This window comes from Chlorella variabilis (genome assembly GCF_000147415.1).
Source record: "Chlorella variabilis unplaced genomic scaffold CHLNCscaffold_5, whole genome shotgun sequence".
Classification (NCBI taxonomy): Eukaryota; Viridiplantae; Chlorophyta; class Trebouxiophyceae; order Chlorellales; family Chlorellaceae; genus Chlorella; species Chlorella variabilis.
The window spans coordinates 1,252,992-1,270,642 of record NW_005435083.1 but is presented as its reverse complement, the minus strand read 5'-3'; the positions used below and the strand labels follow the sequence as shown (position 1 = coordinate 1,270,642).

Here is a 17,651-nt window from a genome sequence, read left to right as displayed (position 1 = left end):
CCCACGCCGTTGAGCAGTTGCAGCAAGCGGAACTGCCTGACAAGCTCCACATCAAGCAGCTTGGTGTTATTGACTGGCGCAGTCGGCACACAGCTGATCTGGAGAGGGTGCACGGTGATATTGGGGCGCCCATGCGTCTTGCACTCCCATACCGGCAACGTGAGCCTGCCCACCACGCCGAGCGGCCCATAAAACACAGCTGCCTGGCTGCCCGTCTTGTGCAACTCACAGCAGCTGCCATTTTCTGCTGCTAAGTGGCAAGGAAGCGGCTCCATGCTGGCCAGCTGGGCTTGCCGCTGCTGGAGCTGCTGCTGGCGCTCCTGCCGCTGCTGCGCCGCCCGGCCCGGCAGAGAGGCCAAGAAGGCATCCACGTCCGCTCCGAGCCGAGCCTCCCAGTGATCACGTTTGCGTCCTTGCCGGTCGCCCCAGCCTAAGAAGCCGCTGGGTGCTCGCTCATCCTCGTTGTCATCCCTCTCACCCCGCCGCCTGGCCTGCCCTGGCACATTGAAGGGAGCTTGTTGTCCTGGTCTACTTGCACGGGATCTTTTTGGCTGTGGCCCGTCTAGAGGCCTGGGGGCCGTGGTCTTGCTAACCACCTTCACCCTAAAGTGGTGGCTCATGTCCTAGAAAGCATATTACGGTTGCTGGGATGCCAACAGAACAAACGGGAGGGAGAATGATGCATGATTGAGGATGATGTCCCCAATGACCCTCCAGGTGGGGGGCCATCATGCCCATCATGGGGCACATCCTTACCGGGAGGCCTACCTGGAGCAGCTGCTGGAATATAGTTTGTCTGTTTTCACAGCGCCCGCCGGTAGGGTTCAGTTCATGCGACGCAGCGGCACACATCCAAAGGCCGTTCGCACTACTCTTCAAGCCCCAAGCACCGCTTTGTCTTGTAAATTACATGGCATCACAAGTTTGAGAGCTAGGGACTCCCAGCGTGCTCCACTCTCGCTTCTGGCTCCGACTTGATTGTGCACTGGGCGATGGCCAAGCCTGGGCAGACAGAGCCCAACGGGATGGTGGCAGTGAAGGAGTGCACCCACTGCGGCTCGCTGCAGCCTGGGCCCGCCGGCACCAAGTATGGCTGGCGGCGCCACCCCGACAGCAAGCGGCTGCTATGCGGCGTCTGTGGCAGCTATTCCAACAGGAACGGCGGCGAGCTGCCTGAGCTGCTGGAGAAGGAGCAGCAAGAGGAGAGAGAGGAGGAGGAGGAGCCAGATGTGGCCGACGCTGTGAAGCAGTGCAGCCACTGCGGCTCCCTGCGGCCTGGGCCAACTGCATACTTATGGCGGCGACACCCCACGAGCAAGGCACAGCTGTGTGGCCCCTGCGGCCGCTTTGCCTACACGCACGACGGCGAGCTGCCAGAGCTTCTGGCCACGGAGGAGCAGCAGCCCGATCAGCAGCATGAAGATGATGATGAGGAGCAGCAGCAGCAGCAACCATCGCAGCGGCAGTGCCTGCAGTGCGGCAGCACCAGCAAAGGTAGCACCAAGACGGCAAGGTGGCACCGCCACCCTGCCACAGGGGAGGAGTGGCTGTGCCAGCCCTGTTTCAGCGGCGCGCGGGCAGCCTTGAAGCGGCAGAAGCGGCAGGCGAAGAAGCAGCCTCAGCAGGAGGTGGAGAGCGAGGTGGATCCAGAGGAAGAGGAGGCGGAGGGAGAAGAGCAGAGCGAGGAGGAGCAGCCGCAGCAGCAGCCCCAGCAGCGCCAGTGCCTGCAGTGCGGCAGCACCAGCAAAGGCAGCACCAAATCGGCAGGCTGGCACCGCCACCCCGCCACAGGGGAGGAGTGGATGTGCCAGCCCTGCTTCAGTGAGGCGCGGGCAGCCCTCCTGCGGCAGCAGCGGCAGGCGGAGAAGCAGCCTCAGCAGCACGAGGAGAACGAGCAGCAGGAGCCAGAAGTCGCAGCCGCTGTGAGGCAGTGCACCCACTGCGGCGCACTGCAGCCTGGGCCCACCGGCACCAAGTACCAGTGGCGGCGGCACCCTACCACCCGCTTGCAGCTGTGTGCCCCTGCGGCCGCCACGCCGACAGGCACGGCGGCAGGCTGCCGGAGCTGCTGGAGGAGGATCAGGAGCAGGAGGGGGAGGAGGAGGAGGTGGAGGAGAAGGAGCAGCTGCTGTGCAGCCATTGCGGCGATGACCGGCCTGGCCCCACCCCCACCTACCCCTGGCGCAAGCACCACTCCACCGGTGCACGGCTGTGCAAGGAGTGCTGGTTGTACCAGCGCAAGCACGACGGCTTCCTGCCGGAGCTGCCGCACCAGGAGCCAGGCTCGGCATCGATGGCGCCGCTTGTGGCGGCAGCAGCGCAGGCAGCGGCAGCAGCGACGCCTGCTGGCAGGCAGCGTGGCCGTCGTCAGTCTCGTGCTGACGCATCCGAGGATGCGGCCGCAGCTGCGCAGGTGGCCTCCCCCCGCCCGCAGACCACAAGGCGCCAGCAGGCTGGGGCAGCAGGGCCTGCCGCTGTGCCTGGCGGCAGCCGCAGGCATGGCCGCCCCCCGAAGCGCAAGCTGCTGCCAGGCGATGAAGGCCTGCCGCCCCCAGCGAAGCAGCTGCACCGGCACCAGGCACAGGCCCCAGCTGGGGCAGCTGAGTCCCCAGCAGCTGCTGAGAAGGGCCACCTGGACCTGCTGGACCTGCTCGTGGAGGCCTCCAACCTGCCGGCAGCCGCTGCCGCGGGCCTGGGCGGCGAGCTGGTGGGCGGCTTCTGGGCGCTGATGCTGACGCTGTCGCCGGAGCAGCAGGCGGCGCGGGTGGGTGCCTGCCGCAACGTGATCCGGAAGTGTGCATGCTTGACGTGCACTAGGCCTGGGCCATGTTGAGATTCACTGCCTTCGAGATGTGGATGTAGTCCATCAGCCGGTGGTGTGTGTTTTCTGCCCTCCCCGGGTGCCTGCAGGAGGCCCCCCTGCGGCGGATGCTGGGCCAGGGCAACTTTGGGGTAGCGGCTGGGATGATGCAGACTGGGCTGCGCCTGGGGGGCGCCGCCTGATTGTCTGCTTCTTTGGTGGCAGCATCCATGCAGTGACTTGTCTTGTATAGGCAAACCCCTTTGGCCCTAGCATATCCTGGCATGCATGGTGAATCCATCGTCATTGCAAGACCCAAGAGTTTGTTGTTGTTTGCACTGTTGCACTTGCACTACATGGAGAAGGTTAACCTGCTGGATGTGTGAATATACGTGTGTCAGCTCAGTGGCACAGTGGAAAGGCGGTCTAGTCAATGGGGGCGGCGGCGCGCCAGGTGGGAGCCACAGCGCAGCATATGTGCGCCACCTCCTGACGCCCCTAATGGCGTTGTCCGCTCAAATTTTGCCAGCGTGGTTGCGACCAAGCCACACCAGGGCAAAGCGGCTTTGCCCGCCGAACCCTTCGGAGGATCGTGCCACCGCGGGAGCGCCGGCAGGGCTCTAAGGCCGTTCCAGAGGCGGCAGGCGCTAGGAGAAGCCCGGCAAGCACCCGCGCGCGGGGTGCAGCGTCAGCAGCTTGGCGGCGGCCACCGCTCCGTTGTGCCGCCACCGCTCGAAGTGGTGGAGTAGTCAGGCAGGCGAGGGCCTGCTACCAGCAAGCAGTCCTCATGCGCTCGGGCGAGGGCGCATGGGTGGACAATATTCTGGCAGATGGGCCGGCAGACGACATGGCCCCGCTCCCGCCAGAGGGGGCCGTCGAGGCCGGCACTGGCGGCGCCAGCCCAACAGCTGGCGCCCAGGTGCAGCAGCTGGATCAGATTCAGGCGGCGCTGCAGGACCCAGAGTCATTTCCAGAGGCGGCCATCACCGCGGCACTGCAGCACGCAGGTGGGAGGCAGCTTTCGTGCATCCTCGAAACAAGTGCAACAGCAGTGCACTCGTCGTTTCCGCTTTCTTCCACAGACTGCCCGCGCATCAGACGGCCCGCACACCTTTGTTCCTCTTTTTGTGCAGGCGACACCGATGCTGCCCATGCTTACGATGCTGCCCAGCAGGAACAGGGCGACGGCCAGGAGGATGCAGCCTATGCCGACGCCCCTGTCGTGCTGCCCCTCCTGTACAACCCGATGGTTGCGCAGCAGCAGGCCTTTGACGCGCTCGTCATGGGGCCCCTGCTGTCCGCCTACGCGGTGCAAGGCGCGGGCGGGATATCAGGGTCCTTGGCAGCAGGAGGGGTGGGCATCAGCTACATGTTTGGGCCCTCAGCCCCTGCTGCGTGCCCGCAGCCAGCATGGGGCACCATCAAGAGCAGGAGGCAGGCGCAGAGTGCATGCTGGGCAGCACAGGCTCCAGCACCAGCACCTGTAGCAGGCGAGGCTGACGGCTATGTGCTGCCTGTTGTCAGCATGGCTCCAACAGCAGCGTCAGCAGCAGGCGCTATGCAGGGGCATGTGCTGCCTGCTTTTGGTGAGACTTCGACTGAAGCAGCCAGCATCGCAGCAGACGTGGCGCAGGGCCATGTGCTGCCTGATTTTGGCGAGGCAGCGACTAAAGCAGCAGCAGCAGCTGCTGCAGACGCTGTGCAGCAGCATGTGGTGAATGATTGTGGCGAAGCAGCTGCGCCAGAGGAGGTGGAAGAGGGCCACGGGCTGCCTGTTGTTGGTGAGGCTCTGACAGAAACAGCAGAAGCAGTAGCAGCAGCAGAAGTGGCCAAAGGCCATTTGCTGCCTGAGGTTGGCAAGGCTCCAGCAGCAGCAGCAGCAGCAGCAGTAGCAACAGACGTGGCCGAGGTCAATGTTCAGCCTGACTTTGGCGAGGCTCCAGCGGCGGCGGCAGCATCAGCAGCAGAAGTGGCAGAGGGCCCTGTGCCGCACGCTGTTGCGGAGGCTCCGACTGAAACAGCGGCAGCGCCAACAGCTGGCGTGGCCGCGGGCAATGTGCTGCCTGCTGTCGGCGAGGCTCCGACAGAAACACCAGCAGCAGGGGTGGCTGAGTGCCAGTGCCAAGCGCTGCCTGTTGTGGGCGTACCAGCAACCGCAGCCGGCAAGCCGGTGGAGCAATCGGTGCAGGCGCCGAAGCATGGCGGCACCAAGTTCAGGGTGCGCGTCCCCAGCAATGTCAAGCTGGGCGCTGCTGCTGCACCATCCGCCGCGCCACACGGCAGCCGCGGCGTCAGCGAGGCGCCTCCCGGCAGCGGCAAGTATAAGGTCCAGGTCAAGCTGCCGCAGGCGAGTGAAATGTGGGGGTGGGGCAGGGCGTGCCTGCCGGCAGTGCCGGTGGGCAGGTGTTTGGACAGCGAGAGGTGGAGGCCTGGCTGGGGCGCACTGACTTTGTTCCTCAGCTGTCTGACTGGAAGCTTTGCGGCCATATCCTCCTGCAGGCGCGCGATGTCCGCATCGCCGGCTACCAGTCTGAGGCTCTGACTGCCGCCGCTCATGACCACGCCCGTATCTGGTGGGCGCTGCGGCAGCAGCAGCCGGAGGGGCCAGGCACAGCAGCACAGGCAGCCTCGCAGGATCAGGTGCAGGCGGCAGTGCTGGGGCTGCAGGGCGAGCTCAACTTCCCGCCAGTTAAGTTCAGCAGCGATGCGGCTCTGCTGGCCTTGCTGAGCGGTGCCACCAGGCAGCAGCTGGAGGAGCACCTGCAGCCGTTCCGGCTGCAGCAGTGGGAGGCGGCTGCCGGCTCAGCAGGCCAGCAGCAGCGGCAGGCAGGGGTGGGTTCCGCAGCACCTCTGCGCCGGGACAACACCACGCGGTTTGTGGGCGTGGCTCGCATCACTGGCAGCGTCAAGCTTCAGGCCGCCATCACAGGTGCTCGTTGCTGCATACTGCCAGCCTGCGCATGGCCTGCTCATTCGCATGCAAGGCCTGGCTCTGTGTTTTGTGCTGACCTGCCACATCCTTTCTGTTGCCGGCTGACCTGCAGTGGACGGCACCCGGGAGCACCTGGGAGCGTTTGACACGCCGGTGGAGGCTGCGGTGGTGCGTGACATCGGCATCATCTGGAAGCAGCTGCACGGTGGGTGCCGAGGCTGACCTCTCTGCACTCCCACGTGCATCTCTGCACTGCGACTCTAGCTTGGCCGTGGCCTGCCCCACTCACTTCTGCATCCAAGCCCTGCCGCCGCTGCTGCCGCAGGCCTGGCGGGCGACGCCATGCTCAACCTGCCCCACAGCAACCTGGACAAGGATGCGGGGCTGGTGCAGGAGGTGCGTGGCAGTTGGGTTGAAGGACAGCAGACTGTGGTGGGGCCACGGCAGCAGAGAGCATGGACTGCCGCCCATCGTGCCAGACTCTCTGCACACACACGTCCACATGTGAACCGTGTTCCTTGCTGTGCCCCTTGCAGCTGCGCGATGCTGCCAACCCAAAGGCGCTGCGAGCGGTGCTCGTCCGCTGGGTGCCCAACAACCTGCAGGATGTGGTGGCGTGCCTGCCAGGCGCCGAGGCGGGCGGCCAGCGTGCCGTAGGTGAGCAACTCTCCTGCTGCTGCTGCTGATGCCGCCATCCCTTCCTCTGTTGGCCAGCTGTTGGGGCGCTGGCGCCTGCCGTACTTTGAGATGAGTCAGGGCAGCAGCTTGCCTTTCCTGTGCCGCCTCATCCCACCTACTCACCTGCTTATCAATCAAAATCCTCCTCTGCCATGCAGCTGCCAGCCTGGCAGACATCCTTTTGGACAGTGATGGGCCCAATGGCTGCTTCCGTGGTACCAGCAGCGGCGACAGCCTGCAGGCCTTGCAGCAGGCTTGGGAGGAGCCAGGTTGGCAGGAGGACGCCTGCGCTGGACTGGGCATCGATCATGCCAGCGATGCGATGGATGAGGGCGAGGATGAGCTCGGCAGTGGGGAGAGCACAGATGATGCGGGAGTTCAGCGGTGCAGCCATTGCGGCGACAGCCAGAGCACGGGCTACCAGCGGCACCCGTCGAGCGGCAAGCTGCTGTGCGCCAACTGCTTCTCCTACCTCCAGCGCACGGGGCTCGACCGGCCAGCCGACGTGATTCAGGCATACTTTGCCAACCGCGCAGCGGGGCGCAGCACACGCGGCCGCCCGCCCGGCTTGAGTGCCAGCCGTGTGGCGATGGGCACGGCCGCCAGGCCTGCAGCAGGCAGGCGGCGCAAGCAGGAAGAGTTTGCGTCGCTGTCGTCGGATGAGGGCGCTGCCGCAGCAGATGATGAGAGCTCAGAGGAGGAGTCTGACCGGGAGGATTCCTTGTTTGACCTGAACCAGCGCAGGCTGCGCCGCCACCTCGGCCTTCAGCTGCAGCAGCGGCGCCAGCCAGCCGCGCCCTCTGCCCTGGGCGGTGTGCTGCCCAGCCGGCGCAGGTCCTCGGCCGGCGTAGCAGCAGCAGTGGCAGCAGCAGCAGCAAGCGAGGACGAGGAGATCAGCGAGGAGGAGGAGGAGGATCAGCAGCTGGCACCACAGCCGCAGCGGCAGCGGCAGCGACACACGCCGCAGGAGCAGCAGCTGGGAGAGCAGCCAGCCGCTGCCCCACCCGCTGCGGGGCAGTGCACACACTGCGGCGCGCTGCAGCCAGGGCGCCCCGGCACCAAGTACTACTGGCGGCATCATCCCACCACCGGCAAGCAGCTGTGTGCCCGCTGCGGCCGCCATGCCGACAGGCACGGCGGCAGGTTGCCTGCACTGCTGGGGAAGGAGCAGGAGGAGCAGCAGCCGCCGCAGCCCCCGCAGCGCCAGTGCCTGCAGTGCGGCAGCACCAGCAAAGGCAGCGCCATTTGGGCAAGGTGGCACCGCCACCCCGCCACGGGGGAGGAGTGGCTTTGCCAGCCCTGCTACGGAAAGGTGCACACAGCCATCAAACGGCAGCAGCGGCAGGTGGAGAAGCAGGCTCAGCAGGAGGAGAAGAGCGAGGTGGAGCCAGAGGGGGAGGAGCAGAGCGAGGAGGAGGAGGCAGCAGTCGCAGCCGCTGTGCCGCAGTGCACCCACTGCGGCTCCCTGCAGCCTGGTCCCCCCGGCGACACATACATCTGGTGGCAGCACCCCACCAGCAAGGAGCAGCTGTGTGGCCGGTGCTATGGCAACGCCTCCCGGCATGGCGGCGAGCTGCCAGCGCTGTCAGATGCGGAGGGGGAGCAGGAGGAGAGCGAGGAGGAGCAGCAGCCGCAGCAGGAGCAGCAGCCGCAGCAGCAGCCCCCACAGCGCCAGTGCCTGCAGTGTGCCAGCACCAGCAAAGGCGCCTCGTCTGGCTTTTGGCACCGCCACCCCGCCACCGGGGAGGAGTGGCTTTGCCATCCTTGCTACCAGAGGGTGCATGCAGCCATCAAGCGGCAGCAGCGGCAGGCGGAGAAGCAGGCTCAGCAGGAGGAGAAGAGCGAGGTGGAGCCAGAGGGGGAGGAGCAGAGCGAGGAGGAGGAGCCAGCTGCTGCACCTGAACAGGCAGCTGCCCCACCTTCTGTGAAGCAGTGCAGCCATTGCGGCTCGCTGCGGCCTGGGCCAACTGCATCCTACGTATGGCGGCGGCACCCCACCACCCGCAAGCAGCTGTGTGGCCCCTGCGGCCGCTATGCCGAAAGGCACCGCGCCGAGCTGCCAGCGCTGTCGGATGCAGAGTTGGAGGGGGGGCAGGAGGAGAGCGAGGAGGAGGAGGAGCCAGCTGCTGCACCTGCACAGGCAGCTGCCCCACCCACTGCCAGGCAGTGCACCCACTGTGGCTCGCTGCGGCCCGGGCCGCCCGGCACCACGCACCGCTGGCGGCGGCACCCCACCAGCAAGGAGCACCTGTGTGGCCGGTGCTATGGCCACGCCTACCGGCATGGCGGCGAGCTGCCAGCGCTGTCAGATGCGGAGGGGGAGCAGGAGGAGAGTGAGGAGGAGCAGCAGCCGCAGCAGGAGCAGCAGCCGCAGCAGGGCCCGCTGCGCCAGTGCCGGCTGTGCGGCAGCGCCAGCAAAGGCAGCACCAAGGCGGCAGCCTGGCACCGCCACCCCGCCACCGGGGAGGAGTGGCTGTGCCATCCTTGCTTCAACAAGGCGCGGGGAGCATTGAGGCGGCAGCAGCCGCCGCAGCAGGGGGAGAGCGTGGAGGAGGAGGAGCCAGCTGCTGCACCTGCACAGGCAGCTGCCCCACCCACTGCCAGGCAGTGCACACACTGCGGCGCGCTGCGGCCTGGGCCCACCGGCACCAAGTACCAGTGGCGGCGGCACCCCATCACCCGCAAGCAGCTGTGCGGGCCCTGCGGCCGCCATGCCGACAAGCACGGCGGCGAGCTGCCTGAGCCGGATCATGGGGAGGCAGCGGCAGCCATCCCAGCAGGCCAGGCAGGTAGGCGGCGTCGGCGGGAGCCCTCGGATGCAGCAGCAGGCGTAGATGTGGCAGGGGCAGGTCAGCAGCTGACGCCAAAGCGGCACAAGGCACAGGATCAGGGTGTGGCAGCAGCGGCTGCGGCTACAAGGGGCGGGTCGCCCATGTCTGGGCACAGGCGCAGGCGCCGCCAGCAGGAGGAGCAGGCTGCAGACAGCGCTGAAGCTGAGGCTGGCGAGAAGCAGAAGGAGCAGGCTGCTGAGCCTGCGGCCAAGCGGCGGCGCGGCAAGCAGCAGGAGGTCCCCGAGCCGCCAGCAGCTGCAGTGGCCGCTGCGCCTGCCGAGCCAGCTGGGGCGTCCCAGGCTTCTGACAGCGCTGGTGCAACTGGCCGTGGCGGTGGCGAGTGCCGCTGGGTGAATGCCGACAGTACAGGTGAGCCTTTGTCAGCTTGTGTGTCGCTAGCCTCATTTGAGCGATGGTGTCTGATATCCCATGCTTGCACCTAAGGTCTGGGCAGCGCTTGATGCGATGGCTTTCGTGCGCCCGCACAATTCAAGCTGACAGTGCCCGTGCCTCTTGCGCTGCAGCCTTGGATGTGGAAGTGAATGGGACGTGCATCCTCAGCGAGACCCTGGTGCTGCCTGGTGCGCCGTGCTGCACCGAGCTGCATGCAGGCTGGGCTGAGCGTGTGGCACCCTGCACCTGTGCCACTCCCAACGCCGCTAGGGCATCAGCTGACTGTCTGCCCCACGAGCTGTGCCCCCTGCAGCCGCCATGGCCGCCAAGCTGACGGGACTGGAGGCTGGTGGCCATCTGCGCCTGCGAGATGCCAGGACCGCCGACAACAGGAGTGCATGGAATGCCAGCCTGGGTGATGGGAGGATCGAGGGCAAAAGTGGGTGCCGCTGCTAGCTGCCAGTTGCCTGCGCAGCACACTGCTTGGAAACCTGAGCCAGGGCCTGACTGCCAGCAAAAATGCCGAGTTTGCAATATCCATTTTGCCCACTGCCCATCATCCTGCTGCAGAGCTGTTTTCGAAGCTGGATGTGCAGGAGGGCGACCGCCTGCTGCTGCACCGCCAGGCGTCTGCCGCCGCGGCACGTGTCCCGGGTGACAGGCCGCCGCTGCTGGTGGCTGCCAAGGTGGCGCGGGAGGGGCCTGGGGAGCAGGCGCTGCAGCAAGCGCTGGCCGTGGCTGCTGCGGCGGCAGGGGTCAGCGCTCCTGCACCAGTGCCGGCCAGCAACAAAGACACCGGTGTGGCTGCTGATACAGCGGATGCAGGCGCGGCAGCTGACAGCCCGGCACCCATGCTTCAGGAGAACCCGGCAGCTGCTGTGGTCGACGCCAAGCAGCACCAGAAGCAGCTGCCCGTTGCGAGGCACATGTTCTATGCTGCCGCGGCAGCACCAGCCGCCAATGGCAAGAGGCAACAGCCAGACCAGCATGCCACAGCAGCTGCGGGAGGCAGGCAGAAGCAGCAGGCACGTCGCTCCATCGCCAGGCGCATGTTCCGTGCGGCAGCAGCACCGGCAGCCGACACTGCGGCAGCGGCGGCGGCTGGCGTGGCGGCCCGTGCTGCTGTTGCCAATGCTGGCCAGGCGCCCGGGCAGCAGCCGGCGCGTCCCCAGCCGGCGCCGCAGCAGCCAGTCCAGCAGGCACAGCAGGCACAGCAGGCGCAGCAGGGCCACCTGGACCTGCTGTCCCTGCTCATGGAGGCCTCCAACCTGCCGGCAGCTGCTGCCGCGGGCCTGACTGCCGAGCTAGTGGGCGGCTTTTGGGCGGTGATGGTGACACTGTCCTTGGAGGAGCAAGCAGCGCGGGTGGGTGGCTGCTATGTGCTTGGTGTGCAACAGGTTTGATGCAGCCCCGACTGCAGCTGGCAGATGTGGTGCGCCTGCTCATGCAGCGTCTTTCGACCTCATTGTCTAATTAACGCTTCCGTTGCCTGCAGGGGGCGCCCCTGCGGCTGATGCTGGGCCAGGGCCAGCTCAGCGTGGCGGCTGAAATGATGCGGACGGCGCTGGAACTGGCCCGATCTGCTGTAGCGCCCGAATGAGCTATCGAGCAATCACGATGGGCAGGCGGGTGAAGCACTCAGGAGAAACAGCAGCCCTGCCAGTAGGACACTCATCTTCACATAGCCAGCCAGCAAAGATGCGCGCACACACAGTAGGGGCAGTGCTCGGGGATATCGTGTTGAAGGTGCATTTCCATCCATGGCACCTTGTGTAACACAAATGCAGAAAAAGAAGCGTGGTACGGTCCTGCTGAGAGCGCTGCGCCAGGGTCGCCGCCTCTTTGCAGCTAGGGTTTCCCCAGGACCGCGCTACTCAATCAGTATTGACACCGACGCACTGTGTTCATCTTGTACCAGCACCTCAGGGCGTCTCCCGGCCTGATCACCTCCATCCCGGTTCCCGCGCTTGGCGGCAGGCCGCAGACCCCGCATCTTGATTAATTTTTCAGGCTCTGGCAACTGCTTCAGTGCGGAATCCGGGGGCGAGGACGCCGGGCCTGCTTGTGGCGGCCGTGTCCGCCGCTCCGCTCGTTGCCGCACCTTTTGGCCGCCGTTTTTAAAAAGGCGGACAGGCGGGCATTGGCGGCATGCAGTGTGATGACGCCACTGCTCATGTTGCTAGTGGTGGCTTGGAGAAGTCCTGGACTGACCACGACGGCGCAGAGGCTGCGGTGGCGGCAGTGGCCGGCATGCTGGTGGCGGCGGTTGCAGACGCGGAGCAGCTGCACGTGGCTGGCGGTCTAGATAGCGGTCGAGGCGCTGAAAGAGATGTGCAAGGTGAAACAGCTCCGGTAATACCTGTGCCTTCGGGAGTGGCGTGCCTGTTCAGCTGGATGGAACCTTGAATCGGAAAGCCTTCTCAATTCCCTGCTGCGGTCCCCCTTCCTTGAGCACAGGCAGGAGCTCTACTTTGGAGCCGCCACCGCCCAAGCGGCAGTGCCCGGACCGGGCAGAGCCGGCAGCAGGGCTGCTCGAGACATCCATGCAGCAGGGACGCGCGTCTGTTGCTCTGCAGCGGCTACAGCAGGCACCAGTGACCCGAAGACTGGGCAGGCGGTTTGCCGCGGCACCAGGGGTGAAGATAGGGGGCCCCAGCCCTGCAGCAGCGGCTCGAGCGGCAGCGGCGGCGGCACAATGGGAGCCTGCCGCGCAGCAACAGAAGCAGGCAGGGGTGCCACACACCTCACCAGGGGGACCAATAGAGGGACCAGCAGCGGCGCAGGAGCAGCCACCTGTTCGGGCCACGCCGGCGGTGCCCATGGCTGATGGCCCGATCGCAGCGCACGCCTTGCCGGCACTGAGTCGCCCGGCTGAGTCGCCAGCTGTTCCTGTGTGGCTGCCAGTAGCCTTCCCTGCTGCTCTTGCTAGGGCACCTCAGCTGCCAGCACATGTGCCTGCTGCCATTGCTGTGGTGCCTTGGCCAAGGCCGCTCCCAGCGCTCCATCAGTGGCGCCCGTGGCTGACGCCTCTGCCGCAGCAGCAGGAACCGTGAACCCACGCTACGCAGGAGCAGCCAGCACAGCAGCAGGAGCAGCCAGCACCTCAATCGGTGCAGCAGACACAACAGCAGCAGCAGCTCCCTGTGCAGCAGCCGTTATTTTGGCCTTTGCCCCTGCTGCGGCAGCCACAGCAGGCTCTTTGGTCGGCGCCAGCACCGCCACAGTTGCCGCCGTTGCAGTCCCTGGTTCCTCCACAGCAGCCGCCACCTCAAGGCAAAGGTCCTGGCGGCATCGAGCTGGCAAGCGGGCGTTCACCAGCAGCAGCGCTGCCGCCACCAATGCAGCCAGCGGGTGGCCTGCCTGGAGCACGCGCAACAACCCCCTTCCCACACGTTTGCAGCAGCCCTCGCTCTGTTGGTGCGAAGGGGACCTGCGCGTTACTCTTTTGCCCCCAAACTTTCCACCCATGCCTGCCAGCTGACACGATCTCTGGCCGCCACGTGTGTGCAGGTGTTGATGGTGCATGGCTGGCTGGTACAGGCTGTTCTTGGGGCAGCAAGGGCAGGCGGCACATGCCCTCGTTAAGCGGTGACATGCCTGGTACTGCCGGCCCGACCCCTGCCAGCCTGCCGCCGCCAGGGGACACTGCGCGGCCCGCCTTCGGCCACCACCTGCTTGCAGGAACCCAGCCTCAGCAGGTGGTGCCGCAGCCGCCGCCGCTGCCCCACCCGCCGCAGTGCAGCAACTGTGGCGGCAGTGCAATCAGCCGGTCTGGGCGGCACCCGCTCACCAGGCAGCTCCTGTGCGAGACTTGCGCCTCATACAGGAGGCGCACAGGGCGGGACAGGCCTGCTGAGTTGATCGACGCCCACAGGCAAGCGCAAGCGGAGGGCCGTGGCAGGGGCATGCGCAGGAAGGCAGCCATTGCCGTGGAGCGGCAGGATTACAAGAAGGGCAAGCAGCAGCAGCAGCAGCAGCAGCAGCAGCAGCAGCAGCAGCAGGCGACAGGGGGAGCCGCTGCTGTGGCTGACCCCGTCAAGCCGCCGTCCCGGCGGCGAGCATCGCTTGGCGTGGCAGCAGCAGTGGCAGCGGTGGCAGGCACCAGTTCAGTGGAACACACAGTTGCTTCGGAGGGGCACCGCCGTGCCGGCTGTGGCACCAACAGCGGCAGGCATGCTTGGCAGCAGCAACCCCCATCTCACGAGATGCCATGCAGCAGCTGTGGAGCGCAAGGCAGCCAGATCGACAGGCAGCAGGGAGAGGGCCTGCATCTGAATGAAGGCGCAGCTGCGGCCCCATTGCCAGCAGCCAACGATGCACCGGAACCAGCACCAGCCGCCACGGCCTGTGGGCTAAGCAATGCCGCCGGCGGTGGCGCAGCAGCACAGGAGCCTGTGCCAGCAGTTGCGCAGCTTGCAGCAGCGCAGGAGCCTGCGCCAGCAGCGGCACCACTTGCAGCGGCGCAGCCGCCTGCTAGGCCTGGTGCGCAGCCAAGCAGTGTGCCATCCAACGCGCCGCCTTGCGCCATGGAGCAGGATATGAAGCTGGAGCCAGAACAAGGTGCAGGTGCGCCCCTGCACATCGCCTGCACATCGCCTGCCTGCCAGCCGGCTTGCCTAAGCTTGCAGGCACTCAGCGGTGGTGGGACTGGCCTCTCCTCCTGCTCCACATGCAGGCTGCCAGCCATGCTCCATCAAGCAGGAGCACCAGCCGATGGCAGCGCCGCCCCCAGCCACCGAGGCAGCCGAGCGCGGCCAGCAGCCGCAGCAGCCTGGGCAGCCTGCAACGGCGGCAGGCCCTCCCACCGAGGCGCCTGCCATCGAGCAAGAGGGATGGCGGGATGAGGGGATGGAGGCCGGGCCGGCGGCGCAGGCGGACCTCCCTGCAGCGGCAGCGGCACCTCTGGGCCTGGCTGCTGGTCCCACCAAGCAGCCGCGACTGGCTGCTGCAGCTGCTGCACCGAGTGATGCTGCTGCCTCGGTAGAGGCAGCCACCGTGGCAGCAGCTGGTGCAGCTGGCCACCGTGCCGCCGAGGCTGATGCCGCAGAGGTCTGCCCCGGCCCCGAAAACCAGGAGGCCGCCGCGGGCAGCGTGAGCAGCGATGCGAGCCAGCCCGGGCCGCCGCTGCCTCCTGGCGAGCAGCCGCCGGCGCAACCGCTGCAGCCCGAGCCGCCGCATTGGGCTGGGCTGGGACAGCGGCCGCGTGTGGAAAACCTGCTGCTCCTGTACCGCCGCATGGGGGAGCAGTCTCGACAGTGATCGCAGCTGGGACGGCAGTAGCAGCAGCAGCTGCTGCAGGGGGACGCTTCCGCTGGCGGTGGCGAGGAAGCTTCGGGAGCCTGTGCTGCCCAGCAGCAGGGCGCATGTGGTGCAGCCCGCCAGCACACGCCGGCATCTTGGCACGCCTCTGCTCGCGCCGCCACGCCAGCGGTTTGCACGCCAGAGGCGGCAGAAGCGGCACCAGGTGTTGCTGGCAATGCTGCGGCTGCTTCAGGCGCTGCAAGGGCTGCAGCCACCCCTGTGCCGGCAGCGACTGCGGCTGCGGAGGCAGCGCCCGGCCAGCAGGGAGGCCGGCAAGCGCCGCAGGACCTCTTCACCTTGCTGGTGGAGGCCTCCCAGCAGCCGGCCGCCGCCGCCGCGGGGCTCAGTCCTGACCTGGCTGGCTCCTTCTTTTCCCTGCTGGACGCGCTGCCACACGCTGCCAGGGCCAGCAAGGTGCGCCACAGGGCGGCCGCCCTGGAATGTGTTGCCTCACACCCTTCTTCACGCTGCAAGCTGGGCTTCACATGCGCGGGGCTCTGCGCTGCAGGAGGCTGGCGTGCGCCGCCTGCTGGTCCACCACCACTTTGCCGCCGCGGCATCCCTGATGGGCACCGCGCTGCGCCTTGCTGGCCTGGGCGCAGCAGGGGCTAACACATCAGCGGCAGCAACACCAGGCCCGGTGCGGGCTTCCTGTGGCGGGCAGGAGCAGCCTCAGCCTCAGCAGCAGCAAGGGCCGCAGGAGGAGGAGCAGGGAGGCGAGCAGGCACCCCATGACCTGTTCGGCGTGCTGCTGCACGCAGCACAGCAGCCAGCGGCCGCCGCCTCGGGGCTGACAGCCGACCTGGCGGCCTCATTTGTGGCGCTCATGCCGCGCCTTGCCAGCGAGGAGCAGGCCCAGAAGGTGATTGGGGCCGGATTGGGTGCCAGCTATTAACACTGGGGAAAACTTTGCTGCGGACAGGGAACAAGGAAACATGGAGCTCAGCGCTGCCCGCAATTCAATTCTGCCCCGCATTTGCTTTTGCAGGAGGACTTCCTGCGGCGCCTGATCCAGCGCCACCAGTACAGCGCGGCGGCGACGCTGGCTGCCACCACGCTGCGCCTGGCGGGCCTGACGCCGTGAGATGCGCTGTTGAAGTGGCTGGTGCTGGAAGCTGTGCAGGAACTTGCTTGGCCCTTGCATGTGTTGCCTCGTCTTATTCGTTGTTAGACAACTGCCTCACAGCAAAGCATGACACGATTTCCAGTAGCAGGAGGTCTTTCCTGGGAGACAACACACTCATTATTTTCAGCTCCTTAGGCCTGGCCCTCCTCCTGCACCGCCTGCCCTTCCTCCTCCTCGTCCGATGAAGCCCTTATCTCCTCGAGCACTGCAGCGGCCGGCAGGCACGATGTCCTTCTGATAAAAAGATATGGAAAAAGAAATAAAATAGCGAGGGCACAGGCGGACCTTTCCCTCCAGTCTCCCCCTCCCTCATGCCGCCCACCTTTGATGTACGATGTTCTGTCCGCCTCATCCTCGCTGCCAGGCTCCTCCTGGCCGGGAGCTCGGTCGGCCGGATCGGTGGCCAGCGCGGCCTCCTCATCCGAAACGCCGCGCTCCTGCCCAGCCCTGCCAGAGCCCGCCTGGTACTCCGGCTGCTCCACTGGCGGGACCGTCGGCACGCTTGCGGCTGGTGGCGGGCCGCCGCCAGCTTCCTCGCTGCTGCCGGGTTTCTCCTCGTGCGGCGACTCCTACAATTCAGCACAATGCAATGGGGATGCCAGCGCCGCATACCATGTGCGGCCAAGACTCTCTGACACCGCCTTGGCACCTGCCCCGCCCCGCCACCCGATACCTTGGACCCACCTTGTGCGCCTGTGCTCTGCCCACGGCGCCGCGGCAGGGCGTGTGTGCAGCCGTGTGGCGGCCCTGGCGGCAGGCTCCAGCAGCGTGAGTGGGCCGCCTGGTGCTGGGCACCAAGGGGCGCCCTGCAGGTGCTGAGAGCAGCAGTGCCTGCATGCTGCTGCGTTTGGGCTGGAACAGGTGAACAAGAGACCACTCTTGAACGCTTAGCACTATGGGTGTGTTCCATTCTTTCCAAGCAAATGGTTGTTGCAAAGGCTTCAGATCACGCACAGGTTCAAAATCACGCAGGTTCACGCTACATTAGCCAGTTCACAGTCTCAAGCGTGCACGCTGCTGGGCGCGCGCAGGCGGGTGGCGGCGCCGGATGGTGGCAGGGTGTTGCCTGGCGCCCTGCCGGCGCTGGGCCTGGGCAGCAGGGTGGCCTGGCTGCCAGCGCCATCATTAGTCACAGAAGGAGGAGCACTCGGCTGGCAAGCTGCGACTGCAGCGGAGCCACCGGGGCAGCGGGCGAGGCCCGAGGGAGGAGCCCTCTGCCCTCCTGCCGGGAAGCCCACGTTGGCGCTCCTGGGCTGCAGGGCTGGCGCCGCCATTCCGCAGCGTTCTCCACCAGCCCGGCCCTGCTGTGCCGCCGCTGGCAGCGCCGCATCTGCGGCAGAGCCGCCGGCAGCAGGCCCGCCCCGCGGCGGCGGCGGCGGCCGGCGAGGCAGCATGCGGCGTGCGCCCTCCGCCCGCCGCACCATGCCCGTCACCATGCGGCCGTAGGCAGTGCCTTCCCCGCCGCTCTGGGCCAGGTAGAGGGACACCAGGGCGCCGTTGGCCACCTGCAGGCGCCGCCACAGCCTCTCCTCCTCCTGTGTGTGTGCCCTTGCAGATCGGGCAGCTGGGCATGTGCGGGCACCCCCCCGC

General features: G+C 66.8%; 1 protein-coding gene across 1 annotated transcript; it reads left to right on the top strand.

Moving 5' to 3' along the window:
• Positions 1 to 992: 992 nt before the first annotated feature.
• On the top strand, positions 993 to 15,830 carry CHLNCDRAFT_51047 (hypothetical protein; the record flags this gene model as incomplete). Its single annotated transcript, XM_005849801.1, has 18 exons — positions 993 to 1,975; positions 2,044 to 2,764; positions 3,074 to 3,254; positions 3,547 to 3,807; positions 3,934 to 5,195; positions 5,300 to 5,729; positions 5,845 to 5,937; positions 6,058 to 6,128; positions 6,269 to 6,389; positions 6,569 to 9,610; positions 9,766 to 9,822; positions 9,948 to 10,073; positions 10,205 to 10,998; positions 11,789 to 11,972; positions 12,092 to 12,447; positions 13,372 to 14,200; positions 14,310 to 14,725; positions 15,444 to 15,830. The coding sequence occupies 18 exons, from the start codon at positions 993 to 995 to the stop codon at positions 15,828 to 15,830; spliced, it is 10,314 nt and encodes a 3,437-aa protein (XP_005849863.1).
• Between the last annotated feature and the right edge of the window lie 1,821 nt (positions 15,831 to 17,651).